Source organism: Saccostrea echinata, unplaced genomic scaffold (genome assembly GCF_033153115.1).
Source record: "Saccostrea echinata isolate AGI-Se365-2 ecotype Australia unplaced genomic scaffold, CSIRO_AGI_Sech_v1 ptg000052l, whole genome shotgun sequence".
Taxonomy (NCBI): domain Eukaryota; kingdom Metazoa; phylum Mollusca; class Bivalvia; order Ostreida; family Ostreidae; genus Saccostrea; species Saccostrea echinata.
In genome coordinates, this window is record NW_026889801.1 from 11,432,108 (window position 1) to 11,457,721 (window position 25,614).

Here is a 25,614-nt window from a genome sequence, read left to right on the forward strand (position 1 = left end):
ATGAATTGCAAATATTTTGTTTTAATCACACTATTGTTTATTAATGAACAATGACCTACAGGCTGCTGACCTATCAAGTTATGACAATTTGGCTTAGGATTGAGTATGTAATGGAAAAAAAAAACACAGACTAGCTAAAGGCCACATATATTAAGGAAGCTCTAAACACTCAGCACTGGAGAGTTCTAATTCCATTTTAGTTTAATTTCTGCAGTTATGAGTTATATCTGCCTTTTCATATTAAATGGAAATCTACAGTGAATGACACAATATGAAAAGGGTTAAAGTATATTTAACATTATGTTGGACCAAGATAAAGAAGACATTTATTTGCAAGTATTTTATTCATTTCAATTTGTAGGTTAAAACATAAAATATTTAAATACAAACACATGATGAAAATTTTGTCTGATTATCAAAATTATTTCAGAAGTTATCAGTGGTTACATTCATTTGAAATTTTGACTTAAGTCTGTTCTCGGTCTTGAGGCCTGGGGGAAAAATATTCAGGTGAGTTTTACCACCTCTGGGTTTACGACGGCAGTGAAATTTTACGATTTATCACACACATATCAAAAATAAATTCCTTTGGATTTTTTGACACTAAACTTAGTCTAGTAGTTTCGGTATTATGAAAATAGATTTCAGAGGCATAAAACTAGCAGCAATAAAAGAAAATAAATGGGCACCAGTTAATTTTACGACAACCAGAAAGAAGTCGATGTCAACAATATCGTGGCATTTCGTGATTTGTTCCTTAATTTAGTACTTGAAAAACTAAAAACGGTAGCCTATAACACGTATTTATAATTTTTGATTTCGTTGGACATGATGGGAGAATAACAGACTTTGGAATGTTGAAGACTCTGTCGTTGATTGTGTAATTTGACAGAGAAACACCTAGAGCAGGTAGTCAATAATTTTTGCATAATTGATGATTCAAGTAAAGCAGCTGACACACTGCTTTTTCCTTTAATTGCAAAAACCATAAACTTTTATCCTTCAACAGACATTACTGAAAATCCAGTAGGGAGACCAGTCACAAAATATTTAACTAAGCTCTGAATGGCAGTTGATTGGGGCTTGCTCCCAGAGCATGCAGAGTTTTAAAGAAATATTTAATTAAAAAATCATATACCAACTACTAAAGTTTTAGTAGTTAGTGTGAGATTTTTTTGAAATTAAATATTTCTTTACACTCCAGGAGCAAGCCCTTGTGAATAAGCAGTGAGAATTTGTGGTTTGGCCTTATCATTTCTATATTTCTTGAGACATCTATAAATTTTTTTAATTACTAGTAGCCTATGACTGTGTGGTGGTCAGATGGGTTTGATCGCCAGTGGCCAGATACCTCAGTTCTTAGGGCACCTGACTCGAGATTCAGGGGGCTCGGGTTTGAATCCTGGTCTGGTCTGTCGCATTCATCTCCTCTTCGATTACATTTAGTGTTGTGCCATGCCCTGAATAGATAGGAGTAAAACGAGTAAAAAACGTTGGTGAAAAAGTGTTGAATTCTTCCATTATATGGATTAAATTTTTAGATGATAGGTATTTACAGTCTCAAAAAAGGTTTGTTATGATTAATTTGACTGTTATTTTCAATGCAGCTTCATTAATTTTCTCCAAAATCATTTTGAAGCGATTCTGCAATTTTCTGCTACATTACGGGTATATGGGAGGCATTCTAACTGTGGTGAGGGCCTGTCCCGAGACACAGATTATTCTAACAGTACTATGCCCTGAAGTGACAGGTGAAAGACCTGCCAAGGGAATGCCTGGGTTGGAGTCTTTGGGGGCCAAAGTCCTTTAAGGAGGGAGGAATATGGTGGTGCCGGTGACCACTTAGCTCAGTTGGTAGAGCACTTGACTGGAGATTTAGGGGCCTGGGTTCAAATCAGGGTGTGGTCTGTCCCATTCCTTTGCGGTCGGGTATGTCACATTGACCTTTCCTATTGCATATGCAAAAGTCATTAATATATATTTTGCTGTTCGATCCTGAGGATAAAGTTTGGTCCCAATGCAAGGAGATCATTATAAAGCTAATCCCTCCTTAGACACTAATTTATCAACATTCATGTGTTGTATGAAAATATGCAGTACCTTAAACTTAATCATGATGGTCATTTTGTTATCCCAAGGCAAGAGTATTTCAGTGGTATTGGTGTTCAAAGGGCATGGTGAGATTCTAGGCTAGTCATCAATACATTTGCTGAAAAAAGTATCAGAAACAAATTCATGAAATTTTCTGTTGAATGTAATTTTTAATAGATGCTCACATTCACACATGGACAGGTTTATATCATCTTGGTCATGTTCAGATATTACAGCAAGGTAATTTATTCAAGTCAACAGGTCCAGTACAATCACAAGATTTAGTGTAAGATATGTACATGTAGCTTGAATTACTTAACTTTGTTAAGCTTGATCATAAATACATGAAATTATAACTTTATTCACAAAAACTGAATGAGATTGGGCAGAGGCATAGCCTATTTTAGCCCTCTCCGTGAGAAGCTTAACTTAATTATATTCAAAGTAGCTTTATTTAGCTACTAAGTCATACCTATTTCATTAAATGGGCATTTTTTCAGCATGTACACTCATGTGCCAAAAGTATGTCAATTTATTTTTTTCCCCTATATATTTCATTGAAAACAAAACTTCCTTTGAAAAGGTTTTCTAATGTCATTTTTTATCAGATTTTGAAGAAATTTATATAGGTTAAAGCAGAATCAACTGGCTTTTTTTGACATTCATTGAAATAATGTTTTGTCAACTCATTTGTAAAATGTAGGTATTTCAATCGCAACATAAAGATATTTTATAGAGCTCTACTATATATCTCTTGCAATATATGGGTCGAAAAATTTTACTTTGGATTGTTAAAATCAAATCTCAGGAACAGAAGGTTGGAAAAATATTTTAATATTATCACCAAAAAGCTAGAGAAATTCTGAATTCATTAATCTATACCTTTTTAAAATCGATCAAAGGGTTACTCTTTAACAATTCTTTGAAAAATGTTGGTTTCCAATGAAATATATAGTGAAAAGAAAAAAATTGACATACTTTTGGCACCTGAGTGTAATTAAAAAAAATCACATTGGTGCAGTTTATATTTGAATTTAAATCATTCAAGATATTACATTGCTAAATGTAATAGTGTTTTACAGGACCTGGTCAAGTTTCATTGTGAAAACTTTATTCATATTAATTATTTACATGAAATAATTGAAGATCTTGTCAAAAGTAACATCAGTAACTCTTACAACCTATACAGTAATGAATTGTATATAAATCTGTTCAAGAAGAAATGGGGATCCTAAGTATTGATGTGCATGACATTTCTGAATTATTTACACATCGAACTGAATTGTGTAGTTTTTCTTTTATCTTTAAAGAAGACAATGAGTCAGCATAGGTATAATTGACAACATGCAGCATAGGCATAATTGTCAACATGCAATCATTGATTTTACAAAACAATTCACATGCAGTAAATTTGCCTGTTTAGGAAACATAAAGTCTTCAGAGGTTATGAGTTTTATTTTGATAAAATAGGTATGTATACTTTGTGTTAAGTTACTTAATGCTTTTGAGTTTTTGCTGTACCTGTGTCATTTGCTGCAGGACGGTAACTCTCTAAAACTGAAAATTTGGACAGACTCTGGTGTCTGTCTGGAATTTTCTTTCCTAGAGACCTCCATCCTGTAGCTACCTATGTCATGTGCATGCAGTTATTTTCTAGTCCAGTTTTGTATTTCCATCTCATTTATATTTAAAATGCTGTTTATTATTTTAGATGAATGGATTGGAAATAAAGCACAATGCCGATAGACAGAAGAGCTGGCTTACAGTTGGGACTGCTGTTGATGGCAGTTCCGTTACAATACATCATGTCTAAATACATGTCAACCAATGAATCTCAACGAAGCTATGCAATCAGAAAGTCAGTCTTGTCTTTGTTTGTGATTCATTTCAATTTAATGTTAGGCCTAAATTAATATATTGTTTGTTTGCCCTTAAAACCCACAAATATTAGCCCGACTCAAAATATTTTATTGCTCTTTTCATTTACAATTTTTTTTTATCTGAATCATTTCAACCCAGTTTAATACCAGTACATGTACATTTGAGGTATTTTTGCAGTCATTTATTGCTATATTTGCTTGGAAAACAAGGATTTTGAAAGAAAAAAAAGACAAAATATGAATTAATCAATACAAGTTAACATTTCTATTTCCAATCTATATATATTAAGAATTCAAAGTTGTATTTAAAAAAAAGAAGCATAAACTCAAAGTAGAATGAATTGATTAATCAAATGCAAAGCATGTCTTTTGTCCTTGAGTATCTATTAAGTTTCTAACTTGTACACATTCTTCCTTAGTTTGTTCCACAGTGCAGCTGGGTTTAAGGAGAAGTATTTATCCTGGAAGTCATGGCAGCAGTGGTGTATGAGCTTCATATTTCGGGAGGAGCCCCAGAGTTACGCTAGTCAAGAGGAACTGAACGGGGAATCCCCCGCTGTAGAGGTGCAGAAATACAAGGATCCAGAGGGGTATTTTGGAGGTACGTTATGAGTGTGACATTATTTAGACACATAGGACAAAGTAATACTTTATAGTGAAATGCATAAAGCAATCACCTGTTGTTTTTTTTTTAAAGAAAGGACTTTGTCATATATCACATTATTAAAGAGAATTTGGAATCATTGACTGAAAACAATATATTATGGTTTAAAGGAAAAACTAAACTTAGTCATGGCAATTTACTATAACATTTTTTTTTATTTCTGTATTTAACCTCCATTATCACTATGTCTACTGAACTATAGGATAAAATGGTGTACATATATATTGTTCCAAATCTTGTAGCTATGTAATAAATTGCAGAAATTAAAAACTAGAAATAAAAATTGTAGTCATACACTATAATAATGAATATTGTAACCATATATTCAACATAATCATGTCATGATTTTGATTTTAATTTAATTCTTTGTGCACTTTATGTATGGTAAAATCTTTCTAATTCCAGTCAAAAGATGCTGTAATCTAAAGATGCACTTTTGTGCATTAGGTCGATTAAAGTATAGAAGTATATGTTGTTTTCAGCCTCTACAGAGCCTCGAACTCCTAGGTCACCTGAGGTAAAATATAGAGTGGGTCAGGTGATACGTCACAAAATCTGGGGCTACCGAGGGGTGATAGTTGCATGGGATCCACAGGCCAGGGTATTGAAAATTAATACAAATTGTTGAGATTTTAAGAATGTTCTTTGATCACACTAAAGATGTTTCTTTAGAATGATGGTTTTTTTCACCTTCAGGCCCCAGAGAGCTGGATAGAACAGAACCATAGAAAAGATAAACCTGTAAGTCAACCTGCAACCCCTCCACCTCCCCCCCCCCCCAACACACACACACACTCCATTTTTATGCCCCGCCATGAATATGGCTGGGGCATATAGTGTTTGTCATGTCCATCTTCCGTCCTTCCGTCTGTCCTTCCGTCACACTTTGCGTTTAGCTCTGTTCAAAGCTCAGTTTCAAAGAAACTATCCAAGATATTTTTATCAAACTTCATATGCTGATAGATATGGATGAGAGCTACTTTGCAATCAGCATTGTTTGTGGGGAACCAATAATCATTGATTTCATGGGTAACCCTTTTTCAGGAATTTACATCCACACAAACAAACTTTGTAAAAGTATCAATGCTTTGAATCCTCTGCATATTGGAGTTACCCACAAAATTATGTCCCCAAGAACCAATAAAAATTTGGTTGTCCATGAACATTGGTGCCCACAAATTAAAATAATTCCACAGTTTCAATCTATGCTTCATTTTTGGGGGGGGGGGTGGGCCAAGTGTTCTTAAAGGCATGTCCTAAGCATATTTCACACTTTAAGCATGCTTTTAGAATTATTCAATTTGAAATAGACACAGATTTGATAAAATATGATAAATTGATTATTTCAGCAATGGAGGACTCAACCTAACTATGCCATACTTGTGGACACAAGGGACAGAATGACCCCTCAGCTGACCTATGTTCCACAGGAAAACATTGATATAATTACCAATGTCAAGGTAATGTCAGGAAAACATTGATATATCTAATGTCAAGGTAATGTCAGGAAAACATTGACATATCTAATGTCAAGGTTATGTCAGGAAAATATTGATAGACACTTTAATATTCAATGTCAAGGTAATATTAGGAAAACATATATATTATAATATCAATGTCAAGGTAATGTCAGAGAAATAGAGAATATTACGTACTAAAATCCGTATATGTCATATCAGCCCTCAGGCCCCATATCAAGGGGCCCGAGGGCTGATATGACATATGATATGGATATCAGTATGTAGTATTCTATTTATCATATATTTAAAATACTTAATATGTGAGTTCACATAAAATCATTGAAGAATGTTTCATGCATGTTTATGACCTTTTTCTTTAAAATCTAATAAAGCAAATTTTAGGTCTTTGAAAACAAATTAAATCCACAGATGTTAGTAAAGAAATATTTGACATGTATATTTAAATAAAATCAAGTTAATTAAACTTTAAACAAACGTTCTTCCGGTTTGATACGGATTTTTGCCCGCCGGTCCGATACGTGATATGGATTTTCGGACCGGTCCTTGATATGGGGTATTGTGATGTCACCCGTATCGCACAGTGCAGAATTGGTGTATTTACTACTAAGTATATGATAAACATTGATATATATGTCAGGAAAACATTGATATAATATTCAATGTCAAGGTAATGTCAGGAAAACATTGATGTACACTTTAATATCTAATGTCAAAGAAACATTGATAAACACTGTAATATCTAATGTCAAGGAAAACATTGATAAACACTGTAATATCTAATGTCAAGGAAACATTGATAAACACTGTAATATCTAATGTCAAGGAAAACATTGATAAACACTGTAATATCTAATGTCATTATGTCAAGAAAAACATTGATAAACACTGTAATATCTAATGTCAAGGAAAACATTGATAAACACTGTAATATCTAATGTCAAGGAAAACATTGATATAGTATCTCATGTCAACAAAATGGTATGACAAAATGCATTTTGCCCCCAAACTTACTCCAAGTAAGATCCTCAGTTAACATCCCTATGCTCCTTATATACCAAGTCAAAAGTAAATCACCGTGAACCTCTAGCATACTGGAGTACCCCCTACCCCAGTCAATAAATGTATATATTATACTTTCATGTAAATTAGTTGAATCTGATTCGTCGAGAAACATTTGTTAAAAAACACTATTACCCGCTGAATAATGAAGCCACGCCCACCAGCGTAGCAACAGTTAACATTGCTTGACGACGGGTGTTATTCCAAAAAAATATTGACTGCGCAGAATTCATGCGCGCAAGGTTCACTGTAATATGTATTTGAATATAACATTCAGTATAATATAATAAATACTGCATGTAGTTGAGTGTAACATTGAAAATTTTCACCCCTCGAAAACCATTGTCAACCTCGGCTGCGCCTCGGTTGACAATGGTTTTCTTGGGGTGAAAATTTTCAATGTTACACTCAACTACATGCAGTATTTATATAATTGTCAAGGTAATGTAGGGAAAACATTGATATAATATCTTGTGTCAGGAAAACATTAACACAGATATAATGTTGAATGATAGGGGGAATATACCATGAAAACATTATCAACTCTGACAGTAAAGATTAATGTACATTTGTCAATCACATGAAAACCATACAAAACTTTTTTTTTTTTAGCTACCTGTATTTGAAATTAATCTGCAGTTATTAATTTTAGAGACTGAGGAATTATTCAACATAAATAATTAAAGAGATGCCTCAGGACAAAAATTATTCATGAGTTGTTTTTTTTTTCTTCAGATTATGCATCCTGGGATAGAGAATTATTTTGAGGGATTTGACGGTGCTCAGTATATACCTCGTCCTTGGCTGAAAACAGTGTTCCCCCATGATTGACCTTGTAGTCTTCTTATCTGTTTTGACCTTGACATTTCGTTTTCTGTCCTTGACATTTCGTGATATTTCCGACAATTAATGTATATATAGGAGGTACATGGTAGACTTTTAAATCAATTTTCTATTTCATTATAGTTGTTGAATGTTGAGATATTTGGTTCATATGATCATACATTTATTTTTCTAGACTGGTGTATTTATTAGCATCCTCATAAAAAAATGATTCTAATGGTCACTGTTTAAAGTATTGTAAGAATTTCATTTACATGTATATTCTTTTTTTTGTGGAAAGATTTTAGAAACTATAAATTCACAATTGGCATATACAGATTTTGAGTTTACCAGTTATTGAGTTTTTGCAGTAGAATTTTTGAGTTCCTGCAATAAAATGTTTGAGTTTCTACAATAGAAAAGGGAGCATTTAAACTCTGGTTGGTGCAGGGGAATGTTTGAATAATCTGGGATGATTTTTTAAAATATCCTTTTCTTTAATACACAAAAATCATTTTAAAAATCAACCATGAATTGATTACCTTTCAATAAACAAACTTACCAAAATTAACAAAATACATATAAGCACAATTGAAATGCTAAATTATTGATTATTGTGTATGCCTTCTGTTACCTGTTGTCTTTCAGTTTAATTTATTTGATAGTGTTTGTAAAATTTCAGTATGGGTAATTGTTTCGCAAAAAATGGCAACAATTGTTACACTGTCATTAATGATTAAACCCAATAACTACCAAATCCTGATAACCCAAGTTGAATAAAAGTTTTTGGAGGATACTCTTTGAATGACATTGTTGCAATGAATCAAATTGAAGCAGTTTGTTCGGTGCCATTCATGGTTATAACTTATCAGACTCACTTCCATCAGGGAATATGGTTGTTAGCTTCACAACTGTTTGCTTGTACAACTCTACATGAACTTGTTAAACATTGAAATAAAAAAAATTTTAAATAGTACATGCGGTTATTTTACTTTACTACATGTAAAATGGAAGTCACTAAATTGGCTTCTCTGTTATAAATGTTTTTACTTTAAATCACATTTTATTAATGAGAACTTTATTTTTGAGTTAAAATAATATTATTAACATTATATAGAATAATAACCAAAATTCGCGAAAATTTTGTTTTTCTTATAAATACAATATGACTATCTCTAGTATGAAATATCTGAAGTTTTCCAGGCGTTTTTCATGATTTTGATATTTGACTGCCAGGCACATCAAATATCAAAATCGTTAAAAGCCTGGAAAACGTCGGATATTTCAGACTAGACTATCTCGTGAAAATAATGTGTTGCGAATATTTGGTGGTTTAAAGTATTTGACAGATATATTCCTGTTCAAATACCAATTATATTTCATTTGAGGTTGAAAAATGAATTACAAATGGAATGCAGGCATTTTTGGGAGGGGAGTTACTACACGTATACAATGTACCTAAATATCTTGATAAGCAAGCGTAATCTTTATGGAGTATACAAGCTGAGGAGAAGGAGCATGGCCCCCAACCTCCAGGCCATATCTTTTGGGTTGACTGGGGAGAAAGAGCATGATCCCCTCTCCCCTACCTCCCGGCCATATCTTCTGGGTTGATTAGGGAGAAGGATTCGAACATGATTCCCCCCCCCCCACCTCCCAGCCGTATCTTTTGGGTTGATAGGACAGGTGCGGATCCAGGAATTTTTTCCGGGGGGGGGGGGGGTTCCACCCCAGTAAAAAAAAAATTTCCACCCAGAAATTTCTTGAAAAAAAAAAAAATTAACTCATTTCCCAAACGTGATAAACCTATCTCGTGTGGGTGTATGGAGGGTGTATGGAGGGGGGAATAGTCGTTGACTTCTGAAGCTTCAGACCTATATTCATACTTATGACTTTCCGTATTTTCCGGGGGGGGGGGGTCCAAGGTCACTTTTAGTAGGTTTAGTACATGTATATACATTTAATGACTCTGCGAATTTCAAAGGGGGGGGGGGGGTCCGGACCCCACGACCCCCCTCTAGATCCACGCATGTAGGAGAGAAGGAGCATGATCCCCTCCCAAATATCTTGATACAACTTGTTGACTCGGATTTCACAAAATAATAAATCATTTTTTTTTTCAATGTATACAGCCAGAACTGCAGAAAAATTCCTACATAGTAAGAATTTATTGTGGTAAAACGGTTTTAATTTATACATCATTAAAGATAGAATATATATATATATAAACCCTGGATAATTCACAAAGATCACAGTCGTTTTTGGAACATTCTCCATCTTGTTGGATTGGTCTGATTTTTTAAGAAGCCAGTTTGGATTATCTTTCATAGGAGAAAACCTGTATTGCTTGATATCACCAGAAAGCGACAGGTGATATGGCGTAAGAATTGGATGACTTAGATTAGGATATGTGCTTCTTTCTCAGTTTTTAGCATGGCTCGCCTTATTCCAACATTCGCCTTAGTATCTTCAATGTCACAAATAAGTGAAATACTCTCCATGGAACTAGGTATTTATATTCATTCTCCTTTAATTTTCCCAACAATCACAATCACACCTGTACATATAGATGTCAGAATTGCAATAATGGCCAGGTAAAAGCAAAAGCTTAGATCTTCTGTCTTATAATCTGGATTCCTGAATTTGGCAGCGAAGATCGTAACACATATAAAACTCATCACAGCTGGAATACAATATAAAGTTTAAGTTTTATATCAGGGAGAAGTAAAGAAAAACAAAACTTGATTCATATTTCAGAATTATTGAGAAAGTTAGAAACTACAGTGATGTAGAATTGACTGTTAAAAAGAAGCGAACCGAACCGTGGCATCACATAAGAAAAAAATTACTACATGTATATATAAAGTTGAAAGCAGGTTCAACCGTGTGGATCACCAAAATTGATGAGTGCAATAATTGGATGCAGGCCCGTAGGAAGCAATTTCAGTTGGGGGGGGGGGGGCACAGCCATACATTTTCAGTTGGGGGGCACTATCAACTACAAAAAAATTCCTTGACAAGTAAAAAAAAAAAAGGGTCATCAGACCTTTTTTATTGAGGGGGCACAAGCTAGTAGTAACTATATTTTCTATAGTTATCTATATATCGGCAAAATTATTTGGGGGGGGGGCACGTTCCTACGGCCATGGGATGTAACGAGTAATGATAATTGTAATGTTTGCATCAATATTAATTCTATTATTTCTCTCAACAATTCAATTTATTTAATTACTAAATAAAAAAGTGTGTACTTTTAATGATTTAAACATATTTTATTGAAACATAATCAATAAGATTGGACAATCGAAACTTCCGACAAGCGAAAAAACAACCTAGAGGTTGTTTTTCCGACCTCCGACGGAAAGACCCAAGATGATGCGATTGTGGGATTGGACACAAATAATACCAACTTATGTTGTCCTCTCCAACACAAAGAAAATGACATATGTACTTTTAATTTTTAAATAAAAATCAGTAAAAGACGATACTGTGGTGGAATTATTGCTTGCAATAATTAATTAAGATCTTGGTATAAATGATTTGTAAATTTCTTTAAATCATTTGAAAATGCTTTTATTACATATATCTCAAATACAAGGATTTCATCAGAGGAATTAGTGCAGACATTTTTTTAACAATTTACAACAAAAAATGGGGGGAGGGGGGGGGGGCAACCAGCATTTAAAGGAAAATTTACTATATCGTTCTACGGGCCTGATGATTTCTTCCAAGATAATTAATGATCTCGATCTTCAATCATTTCATGAGTTTATCATAATTTTCCGTACAACCGTCCGAGTAGATTTATATTCTATTTTGGCGATAAAATCTCTGACATGCAAAATAAAGAAATGAAACACTGAAATAAATCAATCCTCCGCTACGAGCATTTAGTATACTAGTATTCTTCATTACTCGTAATTCATATGGAATTAAAACTCCTCACCAGTGGCAAAAGATACGGAAATAATAGCTTTACGTAGCCAGTCTTTGTGCCTCCATTTGAACACAAAGATAATCATCAATATAAGATTTAGGATGACACAGATGAGTGCTAGGCATCCAAAGGTTTGGTAGGCTGGTTTCCATCCTATATATAAAATCAAATTTAAAAATTAAAATTATAGAAAAATTATTTTTCAAGATCAATTTCACGTAATAATGTAACAATATTGTGGATAAGTGAAACATTCAAAACAATCTACAGACAGTCTCTCGAATTTAATATATAAATCATGCATCAATCATGTATAATTTTGTAGAATGAAAGGGGAGGGGTTAATAAAATTAAAAAGATGGAAATTTATAGACATTAGACACAACCCCATTTATGATATCTTGGAGGGGACGGAACACCCATCCCCAACCCTTAATAAATTTCTCCTAAATATGTATGCAGGTTGTATATTGTAGTTACCTGTGTTATAACCTTGCACATTATTCGAACACGTCTTAGTGATATAATTGGAAACACACGTTTGCCACATTCCGCCATAAACCTCCTGTGTGTCAAGGTCAATGTAATACCAAAATGGTGCAGAGAAAGACACAGTGTACGTAATGAATGATACAAATGTTGTAACAAAGCCTATCACGGTGTAAACATCCATTTTATAATTGGACACCAAGAATTCGAATATAATATGTTTTCTTTTTCAAATTCGAATAACATGCAGAGTGGTGATCAAAGATTTTTTGAGGCGATTCCTATATATTAAGGTTTATTCATATCTCTCCAGATAAAGGCAGAAGCTCAAGCAATCCAGATATTATGTGTCTACTCAGTTAAATCAGTTATCAGTGAAACGATATCTTACATTATCAGCGAAGAAATGTGTAGCTATAGTAAACTTTATTAGGCCTACATAAGATAAACAAAACGTGTGTGTATGGTGGTGAATCATATATAATAAACGATTACGAATTTACTTTCGTATTTAAATTTGAATTTCTTTGTATTTGTTAACTGAATACAATAATGTAGGTTTATTTGTCACGACATTCTCCTGTAAACCTACTTGTACAGTCATGTTTGCATTAATTTGCATTGATGAGCTGTAAAGCTGAAAGTTAATAAAGAACTGAACTGATTATGAATATTATATTGAATTGAAGGAATCACTAGTTAGAAGTATAGTTGCTCTCTCTATAAAGAAATGCTGTGCACATGCATTAATCATGTTAATCGAGTTATATGATATTATTTATTCATTTGACGATCAGAATTGATGCGCGCAATAATTCGAATACAGTAAAGAGAGCATTAATTCCGTTTTTACATTGAATTACTAGTATATTGTTCTCTTTGATTAATTTTTTGCACGCATTACAATTAAGCAAAATGAAAATTAATGAGATTAATTAAATATTTCAGAATTGAAGATATTGTTAAAGAGATATATATTTATAAATGAATCAGATTGTACATATAGTGCATTTAGCAAATTGAATGCAAAGGATAATCAATGTAACTTATTATAAATCAAAAATATTTTTAGGTCAAATTTTGCAAATTTATTTGACATACTTGTCCCCCCCCCCCCCCCCAAAAAAAAAGCAAACAAGATATCTTAAAATTGTTTTTAGCCTGAAATCTGCTCATTTTGACCAACATCTCAAAAATTACTTCAACATGATTACTGGGCCTATCTTCTTAATTAATTTCATTTTCTTCTAAAATTGCACAATAGTTTCAACCGAACAGCAGTCAGTTCATAAGAAAATATTTTATTGCCTGATCAATTAGGAGCTTAAAAAAATCTATTGGTGCAAAATTTTGACACAATAAACAATAATGATAAATAACGCGCATGCACTAATTTGCAATATTTTTTCAATTATAAATATAATTCAAACTATTTATCATAAGACAATATTACATTTATTGCTATTGTTACATCTGGTAAAATATAAAAGTTACATTTTTCTCACGAATGGGACAGGGTTTGTGCGAAGCGGAAAGGTCAAATCATTAAAAAAAATATGTACCGTTGCCTAATATGCACACTTTGAGCTATGTTATTTGTGTAGATATCTAAAATATATTTTAAAAAAAAATCATATTTCTTGATATGACCAAAGTCAGGATCGAGCGACATACCTTAAGGCGGTTAGATTTCTCGCACTTCGTTTATTAGTGTGACCCCTACTTTCACTTCAGTCACATGATGCTGGTAGAGCACGGAAGAGGATGAAACGGAATAGATTAAAATGGATATTAATACAATTAATGACTGTTATAGAACTTGTTTATAGTCAAGTATGTCAACCACTGACTTCAGAATTATCGACAGCGTATATTTTTCGTCACCAGGCATCACTGTTTACTAATGAGGTGGAGCGCTTAAAATCTGTCATTCCAGCATCAAACGTAACGGACACATGTTGTGCTTACCTAAATGATTTTGCTGACAATGCCTCCAATTTTATTAGGTGTTCAGTGGAACGAGCAAGACCTCTTAGATTCTGTGAACAGTGTGTTGTTCATTATGCAAGAGTGACCAATATTTATTATGACATAGAGAAGGTGAGTCTTACCCATTTTAGAAGATGGTACATGTAGTATAATAGAATGTACTATAATTTATGAACAAGCTAGCTGTTGAAAATAATGCTCATCTCTCAAGGAAGAAACTTACTTACCTTTCCTCTCCGTGCCCAAGAGAACGCATGAGGCCGTTAGCATGGTTAGAAAGAAACTAGCAATTTAAAAAAAAAAGTATTCTATAATTGTCAAAGTGGTATCTTCAGCTTGTATAAAAACCATTATCTGACATTGCTAGCTATGTGTTTTATAGAAATTTTATCTATAGAATGAAAATTAATGGTAAAATGAATAATTAACATAATTAATAGTTAATTACATACCTGTAGAATATTGGAGGCTGCCATGTGTTCTTGTTGGATGCAGACAGAGTACAGGCCATTTTACAAATTCATACAATGATAAGGACACTGTGGGATGCTTCAGACTGCGACAGTAAGTCTGTTACTCAGTGATATTGTTGCGAGTTCGTCAATTAGGCCTAGATAAATAAATTGTGTGTTTCCGGTTCCCCGACCGACCCTAAAATATATGAGCCGGCCCTGAAAAATTTATCCGTCGATCTTTCCGGAAGTGAACAATTCTATCTTCACTATTAGAAATCTCGATCACTTCGGTGTTTGAAAAAATGCATATCCTATACACATTAAACAGAAATGCCATTAGTAAGACGCCCTTTTTAGAAAAAGAAATGAACTCTTTGTTTTTCTCATTTTGTTTATTGTCGAAGTTGAATTTTAACTAATAAAATGTTAAAATAAAATAAAATGTTTTCCCTACCCACCTACCCTATTTTTTCTCGGGCTGGAATAGGAAACACTATTTATTTATCTTGGCCTTATGGGAATTGGTAGAAAGAGTCGATCTGCAAAGTATATGTAAGATCTAAGATTGAATCCTGGTTGGGTTCCAAAATTATTTTCCCTTCTAGTTCATTTTGGTCCTGTGCTGATAACGGATCTGACCGCCTAGGTTTTTTTGTTTGAGACTGTGGGTTGGAGATCGCAATTTGAATGGTTTGTAGTCATTAGCATGTCTGCCTGTTGAGCAGACAGTGCAGGTTTTGAATCAGTATTATGCCCTAGTTGTATTTTCTGGTTAAATGTAAAGTGTGCCAACCCCTTAGAACTGACAGACCTAAAACTTGCCAGGAGATAGCTTGTTTTTTTTTGGGGGGGGGGGGGAGGGGGGAGAGAATTTTTATGCCAATTGAGAAGAGAAGACTGTAACAGTATGTAAAATCACTCATTTTTGTAGGGGTTTTATTTTCTTGTTTTCATGGGTTAAGAGACCCTCAAGTGTATGTCCTCCACAAAATGTTAAAATTTCAATACTCAACACTTTTTTATCCATGAAGTTAAAAACCAAGGAATTAACATTTTTTCCTAAAATACATTGAGAATTAGACCCCATGAAAATAAGTAATTTTACTGTACCCAAAAAGCTGAGCAAGTTGAGTGTCTCACCATTTTGAGTTTCAGGATCAATCATTTAAGATTTATAAACTTACCCAGGGATACATGTATCGCTGAAGTGTGCAAAGTGAAATCAAAAAAGAACTTGTAAACTCTGGAGGTCAAGTGCTATTGTAACAAAAGTAAATAATACTAAAATGTTAGTGACATTTTGGTCAATAAACATGAAAAGTCAATGACTGATGTTTATCATTTAACATATAAACATTATGGTTAGAATGATCATCTGCTTTGTAAACAGTGAATTGTATTATGTTTATACAAGTAAAATAGCTGATTTTCATACAGATTTCATAGAATGTGATAAAGGAGTAATTCTAATGAAAGAAATAAAATATGAAGAAACAATCTATATTTTTTAGACTGTTTTTCAAGTGGATCAATTGGTGTAGATCAGAACGGAACTGTGACTTACAAGTATAACACAAGTACCATCGACTTTCTGGGACAGTACAACAACTTCACGGAATGTGTGAAGAATTACACCAATGGCACCTATCCAGATTTCCATGCAAGTGCTGTAAATCACTAATTTATTCACGAGAACTTTATTTTCGCGCATTAACACAAGGGCTCGAGAAAATTTTATTCTTGCATCTATTTTTTCCATTAAGGTTATATACAGAAATAGCAAGCCTAGAATTTGTGGAAAAATGTTTCTTGCTTATAAATACGAAACTGCTACCTTGGAAAAATAAGGTGTCACCAAAATTTGGTGATCTTAGTAAACATGTATGTCCTTCATTGATATATTGGATAGTTATTGCTTCATGCCCTAATTTTAATGCCTATAGAGAGTGTACTTCATGTAGAGTTTTGGATATATTAAAAATGAATTGACTTCTGCACCTTTCAAGGAGTTACAGAATATGTTTTTTTTACAGTTCATCAATTACACTGTATGTAGTGCCTGCTTACAGATGTATCTAGTTCTCAATGATCATTATGAAGACATGAGGACCAGTTATAAAGGGAAAATTTGTATGGATCTAGTTGATATGGTAAGTATTAAAATGTGTTGTCCAAAACTAAGAGAATGATGAAGATTTAATCATGATTAAGAAGTACACTTACTGGATTTAGAAAGCTTTTATTTCAGGGGACAGAACTCTATTTAGCACACTTCAAATGACATTGTAATATAAAGTCTGAGTAAAGACTCCAAATCAAGACTTAGATGCATGAAGATTTATTGTTTGATCTAGAAGTTAAAATATTCTGTAGACCTTTTTAAAGATAGTGTTAACAGAAAAATAATTGTTAGTTAAGTTAAATTTGCAATGTAATTATTAATTTTCATGAAATGGGACCCAGGATGAATGTCAGTTAAATCTTTGTTAGATTAAATTAAATGGCAAAGTTAATGCATAGTCAAATTTAATTGATGTTTATGCAACTGCATGCAGCTTATACAGTAAATCATATTTAATGAAGAGATTTACAGCTCTTTTTTCATTATTTCAGATGAATTATACTCGCCTGATGTGGGGAGATGCCAAGGACTTAAATTGTACAAAACATGACAGGGACGACATGCCCGTACTGCTCACAAGTATCATTCTACTAACCATACCATTTCTCTTCTACGGAGCCACCTGCATTTGTGGCGAAAGAAAAAAGCTCAAAATCATGACACGTAAGTGGTCTTATTTACTCTGCATGTTGGGTTTCGGATTAAGGGTTGTCCAAATGACAGAGATATTTGAAATGCACATTCAGGCTAGTGCAGGATATTTTTGGCTCTTGTGGCAGGATAAATTATTGGTGTTTAACAATTTCATGGATGATTTTAAATATAACCTTTATTAACAAATTAAATGAGACAAATGCAATTAAGATGATCTATGTTATGTATAACTTAATTTGCTACTTTACTGTATGTAATTACTGTCCAATTATTACTTCTTAAAATGCTTGTCGATTCAGTGAAAAATATCATTGAACAAGTAACCTGCTATATTACACTCTCTTTACATTATGGTCATAGAGTTATCTCCCAGTAGCCATATTCTTATTCCCTTTTTTTTACAATAAATAAATGTAGTATAACTGTTTTCTACCCTTCATATATTGTTGTGGCAAATCAGTTGCATTGAAAAAAACAAACAAACAAGATTAATAATAATAAAAATAAAGGTACATGTACATGTATGTGTATTATAATAACACATTAGATATTACTCAGTGACCATTGAGTTTTGAATTCATTTTCTTATTTTAATTATCATTTTATTTCTTTTTTCCATTTCTAGAGAAAAGATTAAAGAATCCAATTTCAGTGGAGGTTTCTCGTATGACCTCCAACTCAAATTCAAACCATGTTAATAGTATATCCTGAAATCAACTAAGGAAGACAGGAAAAATTCTCAAGGAAAGGATGAAACATGACTTCTACAGTAAAAGGGATGTTATTGTCAAAGATGGCAATGAAAACACAACAAAAAAAATGTTGAAGAAATGATTACAATAAGTAGTGCTTAAACTACTTGACCCCTTTATAGTAGGTCTTTTCTGCAAGGTCACATTTATGTATAATGTAAAGATAGATTCTTCCTTTTTTCCATGTCAAGAAAATCATTTTGTATGAGTCATTACAAAGTTATCAAACTGAATGTAATATCTGAGAGCAATTGAAAATCTGGTATCCTTTTACAAAAGTGGATATATTTTGGATGTATATCTGTTGTAAAAAAAAAAAAATAATTAGAAAATTATTTATTTATAGACTGCCAAGATTTGTATTGAAAATTATGTAATACAGGAAGATAAAATAGCAATATGAACTTGAAAATCATTGCAATAGGTACATGTATACACGATACAGATGGTTGTATCAAATGTGAAATGATGTTTAGAAGCTGTTTAAGTACAGAAAACACAGATCTTATACTGAGAAAACGTTTATATTTTTTGACAAATCATAACTGAGTATAATAAATGATAAGTCAAGTGTTTTTAAGGAAGTTTTCATTCCTAAGGTTTAATAAATGTGTATTATCAATTTACAGTAAAACACACTTATTGCGAAAACGCTTATAATGAATTTACACTGCTTATAGCAAAGTGATTTTCTTTCCCCTTGGTTTTGAAAAGTATCATGAACTTCACGGATATAACAAAATACATTTATAACAAAGCAACTTCGCAATTAGCGTGTTTTACTGTACAAGCCATGTTTATAAATGCTATTGTTACAGCTACATGCATATTTACATTGAATACAATGTATGTATTCCATAGTAAATGATACTGTGTGTTTATACCCCAAACATATTTTCTACTTTGGAAAAGGACTTGTATAGTCTCAGCTCATTTTCTCTAGTCCAGTGTGATATTGTTCAAAGTGTGTTTCTGGCATATTTTCTATTTATCAATAAAAATCTGCATTATGACTGCTTTAAGCATATAAAGAAAAATTATACGAACTTCAGAACTAATCAGTATCACATGTTCTGGATACTGATATCTGAAAGACTGTCATGTATCTTAAATTTAGTACTAATTAGCCATCAATTAAAAAACCCCACTATATATCAAAATAATCCCTGTAAAATGTAAACATACAAACAAACGAGGAGAAAGAATTTCGATTCGATTCTTTATCGCCGCGCCGTGTTAAACCAAAGAAGTGAAAATTATGGGACGGAAAAATCGAGGTCTGTGACGGTACATATTGTCGTTTTGTACATATTGTCGTCGGCGACAATATGTACCTACCCTCACTGCACATATTGTCGTCCATCGGTACATATTGTCGCCGGCTGAAAAGTTATACATGTACATATTGTCGCTGGCGACATTATGGCCTCACCCTCACTGTACATATTGTCGCCCCACAGATATTGTTGCTTAAACATTTCTTTTGTTGATTTTTGGTAGTTTTGTGAATGTAATTGGTGTGTGAATCACTCTGACGTGTCTCGTATGCTATTTCATGCAGCGTGATTGTGACGGTTCATTTTGTCGTCCTGTTCATATTGTCGCCGGCGGCAATGTGTACCTACCCTCACTGCGCATATTGTCGTCCATATGAATATGTCGCATGACAATGCACGGCAATGCTCCATATAATTATGACTTATCTTGCTTTGCTGTTTTTGAGAAGATAATTTTTAAAGAATTTTCCCATATATTCCTATGTAAAACTTTGATCGCCCATTGTGGCCCCACCCTAGGCCCCGTTTGATCTGAAAATACTTGAGTCTGCGCTACCTAAGGATACTTCCATATTAACATCACTAATCACAGGTCTACTGCTGTTTCTCAGTGGCGGATCCAGAAGTTTCAGAATGGTGCCTATACTTGGCACTCAGGGTCATGGAGCAGTGAGGGATCTTTTTCGTGCCACCTAGTACATCAAATTGAACGCTATGTAATGAAGCTTTCACGTAAGTATCTTCTCTTTTGACCCAGTAGTTCTTGAAAAAAAGATTTTTGAAAGAATTTTTTCTAAATATTCTATGAAAAACTTTGATCACCTTTTGTAGCCACACCCTTCCCCCAATGGACATGATCTGAATAAAACTGAATCTACACTTCATAATGAAGCTTTCACATAAGTTTCAACTTTTTTGACACAGTGGTTCTTGAGAAAATTTTTAAAAGATGTCATTAAATTTTCACATTCTCATCTACTTTCCTTGAAAGAGGGCTTGGTCCTTCATTTGAACAAACTTGAATGCCCCTTATCCACAGATGCATTGTGGCAAGATTGGTTGAAATTGACCCAGTAGTTCTTGAGAAGAAGCTGAAATTGTGAAAAGTTTACAAACAGAGGGACAGTCAGGCAAAATGTGATCAGAAAAGCTCACTTGAATTTCCAGTTCAGGTGATCTAAAAATATCAACCCCAACACCAATTATATCGGCACATGATTGTATATAAGAATAACGCAAAAAATGATTTCCAAATAATCCTTACTACTGAACAAAAAAAAAACTAATACATGTATTCAATCTCCAAGTATATAGTACAAGAAAAAAAGGCTAATTTATCAGATATCTCAAGAATTACGGTATCTTTGACATATCATGGTGAAGTACATCAATCCTGGACACAATTTTCTGACCAAAAAGTTTTCTCCCTAAAGTATTGCGAGTAATGCTGTCTGTCTCCCTCCGTGCGTATGTGTGTGTTTGTCCATCTCTCTTTCTTTTCTCAAGTAAATATTCGTCAAAACAATATATCGACGACAATATATGCCGACCTTGACTGTACATATTGTCGGCGACGACAATATGTGCTGGTGCTTGACTGTACATTTTGTCGTCCATTATGCAGGAGGAAAATAAGGCTCTTCTCGGTACATATTGTCGACGGCGACAATATGTACCGATGGACGACAATCTGTGCCGTGAGGGTAGGTACATATTGTCGCCGACGACAATATGTACGAAACGACAATATGTACCGTCACAGGTCCCGTGTCACAATAGGCGTTGGCACAATAAAGAACCCTCATTGGCCCTCGGCTGAGTGAGTGAAAAATTTTCGGATAAGACGTCAAACAACATACGATTGAATCTACCGGCCTGCCTACCGCCTCTGACTTTGGTGAGTTAATTAAAAGTTAATATATAGTCCCACTTTGTGTACAATAAATGTTAAAGATATAAAGATAAGGATAAACGGTTTTAGTTCGAACAAGAAATGATCTGTTGTTTTTCCTTTCTCAGGGATTGTGAAGTTTTGCATTAAAAATACATTAGTCGATCAGAGCACGAAAATACACATTGTTCTTTTTAGGTATTTAAACAAATATTAACATAGAACATGTCATCTTCGCTAGCCAAAGGTTTCTGATTTTCTTCTCTCTTCATGAGGAACAGTTTCTAATTCTGCAAAAATTAAAAAAAGCAACCATCTATATATATAGATATTCATGTCCCCGAACTAAACATGTTATCATGTCAATTAATTTCAGGAAATTGGTAAATGGAAAGTTAACATGAACCGGATGTTCCATTGACATTTTATAAAATGAATGACACAAATGTAGCATATTGGTACAAATTAAACAGATGCACTGAGTGCTTGTGTCTTTTTTCACTATAAAGTGAGTTGTTCGAAATTTCCTTTCCCTTTCAAGGTATATACTTCTACTACAAAACCGTAATTTCTATTCAAATTCAAAGCACTAAACTAGTATCTACAACTTTGTGCTAGACCTAGCTAGGCAAAATTGTTACACTCCAATGTAATTGTTCTTTATTCTACAGGTTTGTTACACAAGGTTAAGGATATTTTTCACTATAATTAATTTATGTTGAAATTGAAATTAAAAAAAAAAAAACACACAATCATTTGATTGTAAATTCTCTTTTAAACAAGATGTGTTTGTGAAACGCTGAAGCCCCCATATGGTATAGCTTTTGGCAAAGTTGAAGTTTTTCAAATGCAAGTCGAACTCCAAGGTCAAGGATAGGGCCATTTGCAAAAGGTCAACAGCGCGTTCAGAAAAACACGCCGTGGCGCTAACACACACAACAGTGTCGCCGTCGCACTATCACAAAGTTGTGTTATATAGCGAGCTGTGTGACAGCGCGACAGTGTGGTGTTGCGGTGTAAAGTTGCGTTAGCGCAACGGCGTGTTGTGTGACAGCGCGACGGCGTGTTGTGTAAAGTTGTGTTAGCGCAAAAGCGTGTTGTTTGAAAGCGTGTTAGAGCGACGGCGTGTTGTGTATTAGCGCGATGATTTGTTTTGTATGATTGTGTTAGCGTGATGACGTGTTGTGTGTTAGCGCGATGGCGTGTTTTTCTGAACGCGCTGTTGAGCTTTTGCAATGGCCTTATCCGAACACCATAATTTTCTATTAATTTTTCTATTGCCCAGAATTTTAACTTTTTGAGAAAAATTAACTTGACGATTAACTTCCGTAACGATATTTTCCCAAAAATGTTAACATGCGAGACTTCAAAAATCATACTTTAGCGTCCTATATTGAACATCAGAAAAAAAAAAAATAAATAAATAAATAAATAATAATAATAATAAAAATAAATATTATACTTTCATGTAAATTAGTTGAATCTGATTCGTCGAGAAACATTTGTTAAAAAACACTATCAACCGCTGAATAATGAAGCCACGCCCACCAGCGTAGCAACAGTTAACATTGCTTGACGACGGGTGTTATTCAAAAAAATATTGACTGCGCAGAATTCATGCGCGCAAGGTTCACTGTAATATGTATTTGTATAAAACATTCAGTATAATATAATAAATACTGCATGTAGTTGAGTGTAACATTGAAAATGTTCACCCCTCGAAAACCATTGTCAACCTCGGCTGCGCCTCGGTTGACAATGGTTTTCTTGGGGTGAAAATTTTCAATGTTACACTCAACTACATGCAGTATTTATATAATAAATAAAAATCGTCAGATCCAACTTTATTTGAAATACAAGGCCTGTTCAAGCATTTTTAAAACTTCCGTAGCATTACCTTAAATCAGTGGTAAATTTAAATTGTTGTAAAAAGTTCACGGTACTAGATTTGTGGATAATTATTAATTCTTAAGTGCACTGACACGTTCCGTAGTGAATTATGTTGTTCAACTGGCCATTTGAACCATTACTTTTATGCCCCCATAATCAAAGATTCGGGCTATAGTTTTTGCCCTGTCCATGCGTCTGTCTGTCTGTCTAGCTGTTAATCTGTTTGTCCGCAAAAACTTTTAACCTTGCCCATAACTTTTGATTGGTTGAAGCTTTGGCTTTTATATTTCACATGTGTATTTCTTGTGATAAAATTTTTCTTTGGGTTTGAATATATTTGACCTCTTGAATTGACCTTGGAGTTTGACCCACCTTTGCAAAAAAAATATCAAAGTTTAACCCTGACCATAACTTTTGTACAGTTGGATCTAGGGCTTTCATACTTCACATGTGTATTTATTGTGACAAGACCTTTCTTTGGGTATAAATTCTTTTTAACCTTTAGACATTGGCCGTAGAATTTGATCCAGTTTTTAAAAAAGTATTCAAGTACAGTTCTGTGTAAAAATTATGCAAAACGTACAGGCATGTAGGTGATACATATATATATGAAGGTTCTCAGAATTTGATGATTTTCCACATATAGTTTTGTTTTTCACTATGAACCATGTATGTAAAATTAAAATGTTTTGGTTCATGGTTACCATGGAAACATGGGTGAAGAAATTTCCCTAGCAACCAGCCAATTTTCAGTTTGGATGAACAAAAAAGTATCTTATCTTTCAGGCTCAAATTAAATGTAATTACTAAAGGAATATCTTTTTTATTGCTTTTATTCTTCAGATAAACATCTTAAGTGCTTTCACAATCAAAAAACATAGAAATAAGATTTAAAGATATTTGTATGATAGATATCGGTATATATACATGTTTTTCCTTTTTTGCTGACTCAGCATTTTCCTTGATTTTGGAATTATTCAATGTCTAATTATTCAAATGATGGACCTGATAGAGACATCTTGTTTATATAATATAAAAGCAGAGGAATTTTTCTTTTAGAATTTGAATTCAGAAGCGTATAATTTTGAAAATTTCCTATCCGTTGCCTAGCAACAAAAATGGATGTTTTGATGAAAAAAAGAGAAAATATGTAAAACCCTGAAGTCGTAAATCACATAACTTCTTATCTTTAATTATTTAAAACAAATTTTACAATAAATTATTATTAATATTTTTTTTTTTTTTAGATTTTTCTGCAAACTAAGGGCTATTTTGCAATTTTTTTATCTCCATGGCAACAGCAATTTCCCCTTAACAACACATCATGAAATGATAATTTTAGCACGTCCATTTCCAATGGTCTTTATAACTTTTGAACAATTAGTGCTAGAGCTTTCATATTTCAAAGGTGTATTCCTTGTGACAAAACCTTCATTCAGATAGCAACACTTTTGACCTTTTGACCCTTACCTTGGGGTTTGGTAATTTAAAAAAAAATTAACCTTGGTCAAAACATTTGACCAGTTTGTGCTAGGGCATAGATATTTCTCATATGCATTTCTTGTGACAAGTCCTTAACCAGGGTATCATTAATTTTTACCCTTTCTTTGACCTTGGAGTTTGACCCACTATTTAAAATTTTACCAATATTTTTTTATCTCTTTACTTTGACCTTGGAGTTTAACTTGTTTTTCATGCTGTAGATCCTGAATTGGCCCTTTTATCGTAGAATGATTGATTACAATAAAAAAAAACAAACAAGGAAATTAATGCATTTTATTTCCTGATTATTAATTAATTCAACTATAGCTTTAAATGTTGTTCGTTTATTGATTAATTGGCTATTTCGAGGGCACACTGGAATAAGAGGCCACCTGTTTCATGTTGTCACTTTTCAAACTTCCCTAAGTGGCCTCTTAAAACAGGTTTGACTGTATATAGTCTATGAACTTTCGGTTTGAACTAGAAACAATTTTTGCGCTCATTTGATGCTATTTTAATTTCTGCAGAATTAAAAAGGTAATCTTACTTTGAATTTCATTCCAAATGGTAACAGGTAAGATAACACTGCATTATGTGATTCTTTTATGTTTTATCAGAGACAGATTTTTATATGTCTCTGGTTTTATAGCCCGAAAAAGTAAAATTTATGCTGAAATCA

General features: G+C 33.3%; 3 protein-coding genes across 3 annotated transcripts in view; 2 read left to right on the forward strand and 1 right to left on the reverse strand.

Moving 5' to 3' along the window:
- The window catches only part of LOC133204045 (osteopetrosis-associated transmembrane protein 1-like), a 137,196-nt gene extending 117,788 nt beyond the window's left edge, over positions 1 to 19,408 (forward strand). The window contains exons 2-4 of the mRNA XM_061339832.1: positions 16,901 to 17,017; positions 17,481 to 17,652; positions 18,269 to 19,408. Of these exons, the coding sequence (XP_061195816.1) occupies positions 16,937 to 17,017; positions 17,481 to 17,652; positions 18,269 to 18,354 (339 nt within the window). The 5' untranslated portion in view covers positions 16,901 to 16,936 and the 3' untranslated portion in view covers positions 18,355 to 19,408. The remainder of the gene's footprint in view (positions 1 to 16,900; positions 17,018 to 17,480; positions 17,653 to 18,268) is intronic.
- LOC133204353 (uncharacterized) lies at positions 718 to 8,968 on the forward strand. The gene is made up of 7 exons (XM_061340077.1): positions 718 to 909; positions 3,803 to 3,949; positions 4,391 to 4,572; positions 5,118 to 5,236; positions 5,332 to 5,376; positions 5,985 to 6,095; positions 7,911 to 8,968. The coding sequence occupies exons 2-7, from the start codon at positions 3,828 to 3,830 to the stop codon at positions 8,004 to 8,006; spliced, it is 675 nt and encodes a 224-aa protein (XP_061196061.1). The 5' UTR covers positions 718 to 909; positions 3,803 to 3,827; the 3' UTR covers positions 8,007 to 8,968.
- On the reverse strand, positions 10,513 to 12,636 carry LOC133204151 (uncharacterized). Its single transcript, XM_061339911.1, has 3 exons — positions 12,415 to 12,636; positions 11,944 to 12,087; positions 10,513 to 10,680 (listed from the first exon to the last, which is right to left on the reverse strand). The coding sequence occupies exons 1-3, from the start codon at positions 12,605 to 12,607 to the stop codon at positions 10,517 to 10,519; spliced, it is 501 nt and encodes a 166-aa protein (XP_061195895.1). The 5' UTR covers positions 12,608 to 12,636; the 3' UTR covers positions 10,513 to 10,516.
- Positions 19,409 to 25,614: the final 6,206 nt, after the last annotated feature.

What these genes read in the sequence shown, in the direction of transcription:
- LOC133204353 (XM_061340077.1), top strand. Translation starts at nt 3,828, where the DNA reads ATGCCGATAGACAGAAGAGCTGGCTTACAGTTGGGACTGCTGTTGATG. An exon ending in CGAAGCTATGCAATCAGAAA is followed by an intron (nt 3,950 to 4,390) that starts GTCAGTCTTGTC and finishes ATTCTTCCTTAG; the next exon opens with TTTGTTCCACAGTGCAGCTG. An exon ending in ACCATAGAAAAGATAAACCT is followed by an intron (nt 5,377 to 5,984) that starts GTAAGTCAACCT and finishes TGATTATTTCAG; the next exon opens with CAATGGAGGACTCAACCTAA.
- LOC133204151 (XM_061339911.1), bottom strand. Translation starts at nt 12,607, where the DNA reads ATGGATGTTTACACCGTGATAGGCTTTGTTACAACATTTGTATCATTC. An exon ending in TGTGCAAGGTTATAACACAG is followed by an intron (nt 12,088 to 12,414) that starts GTAACTACAATA and finishes TTTTATATATAG; the next exon opens with GATGGAAACCAGCCTACCAA. An exon ending in TTCCGTATCTTTTGCCACTG is followed by an intron (nt 10,681 to 11,943) that starts GTGAGGAGTTTT and finishes ATTGTATTCCAG; the next exon opens with CTGTGATGAGTTTTATATGT.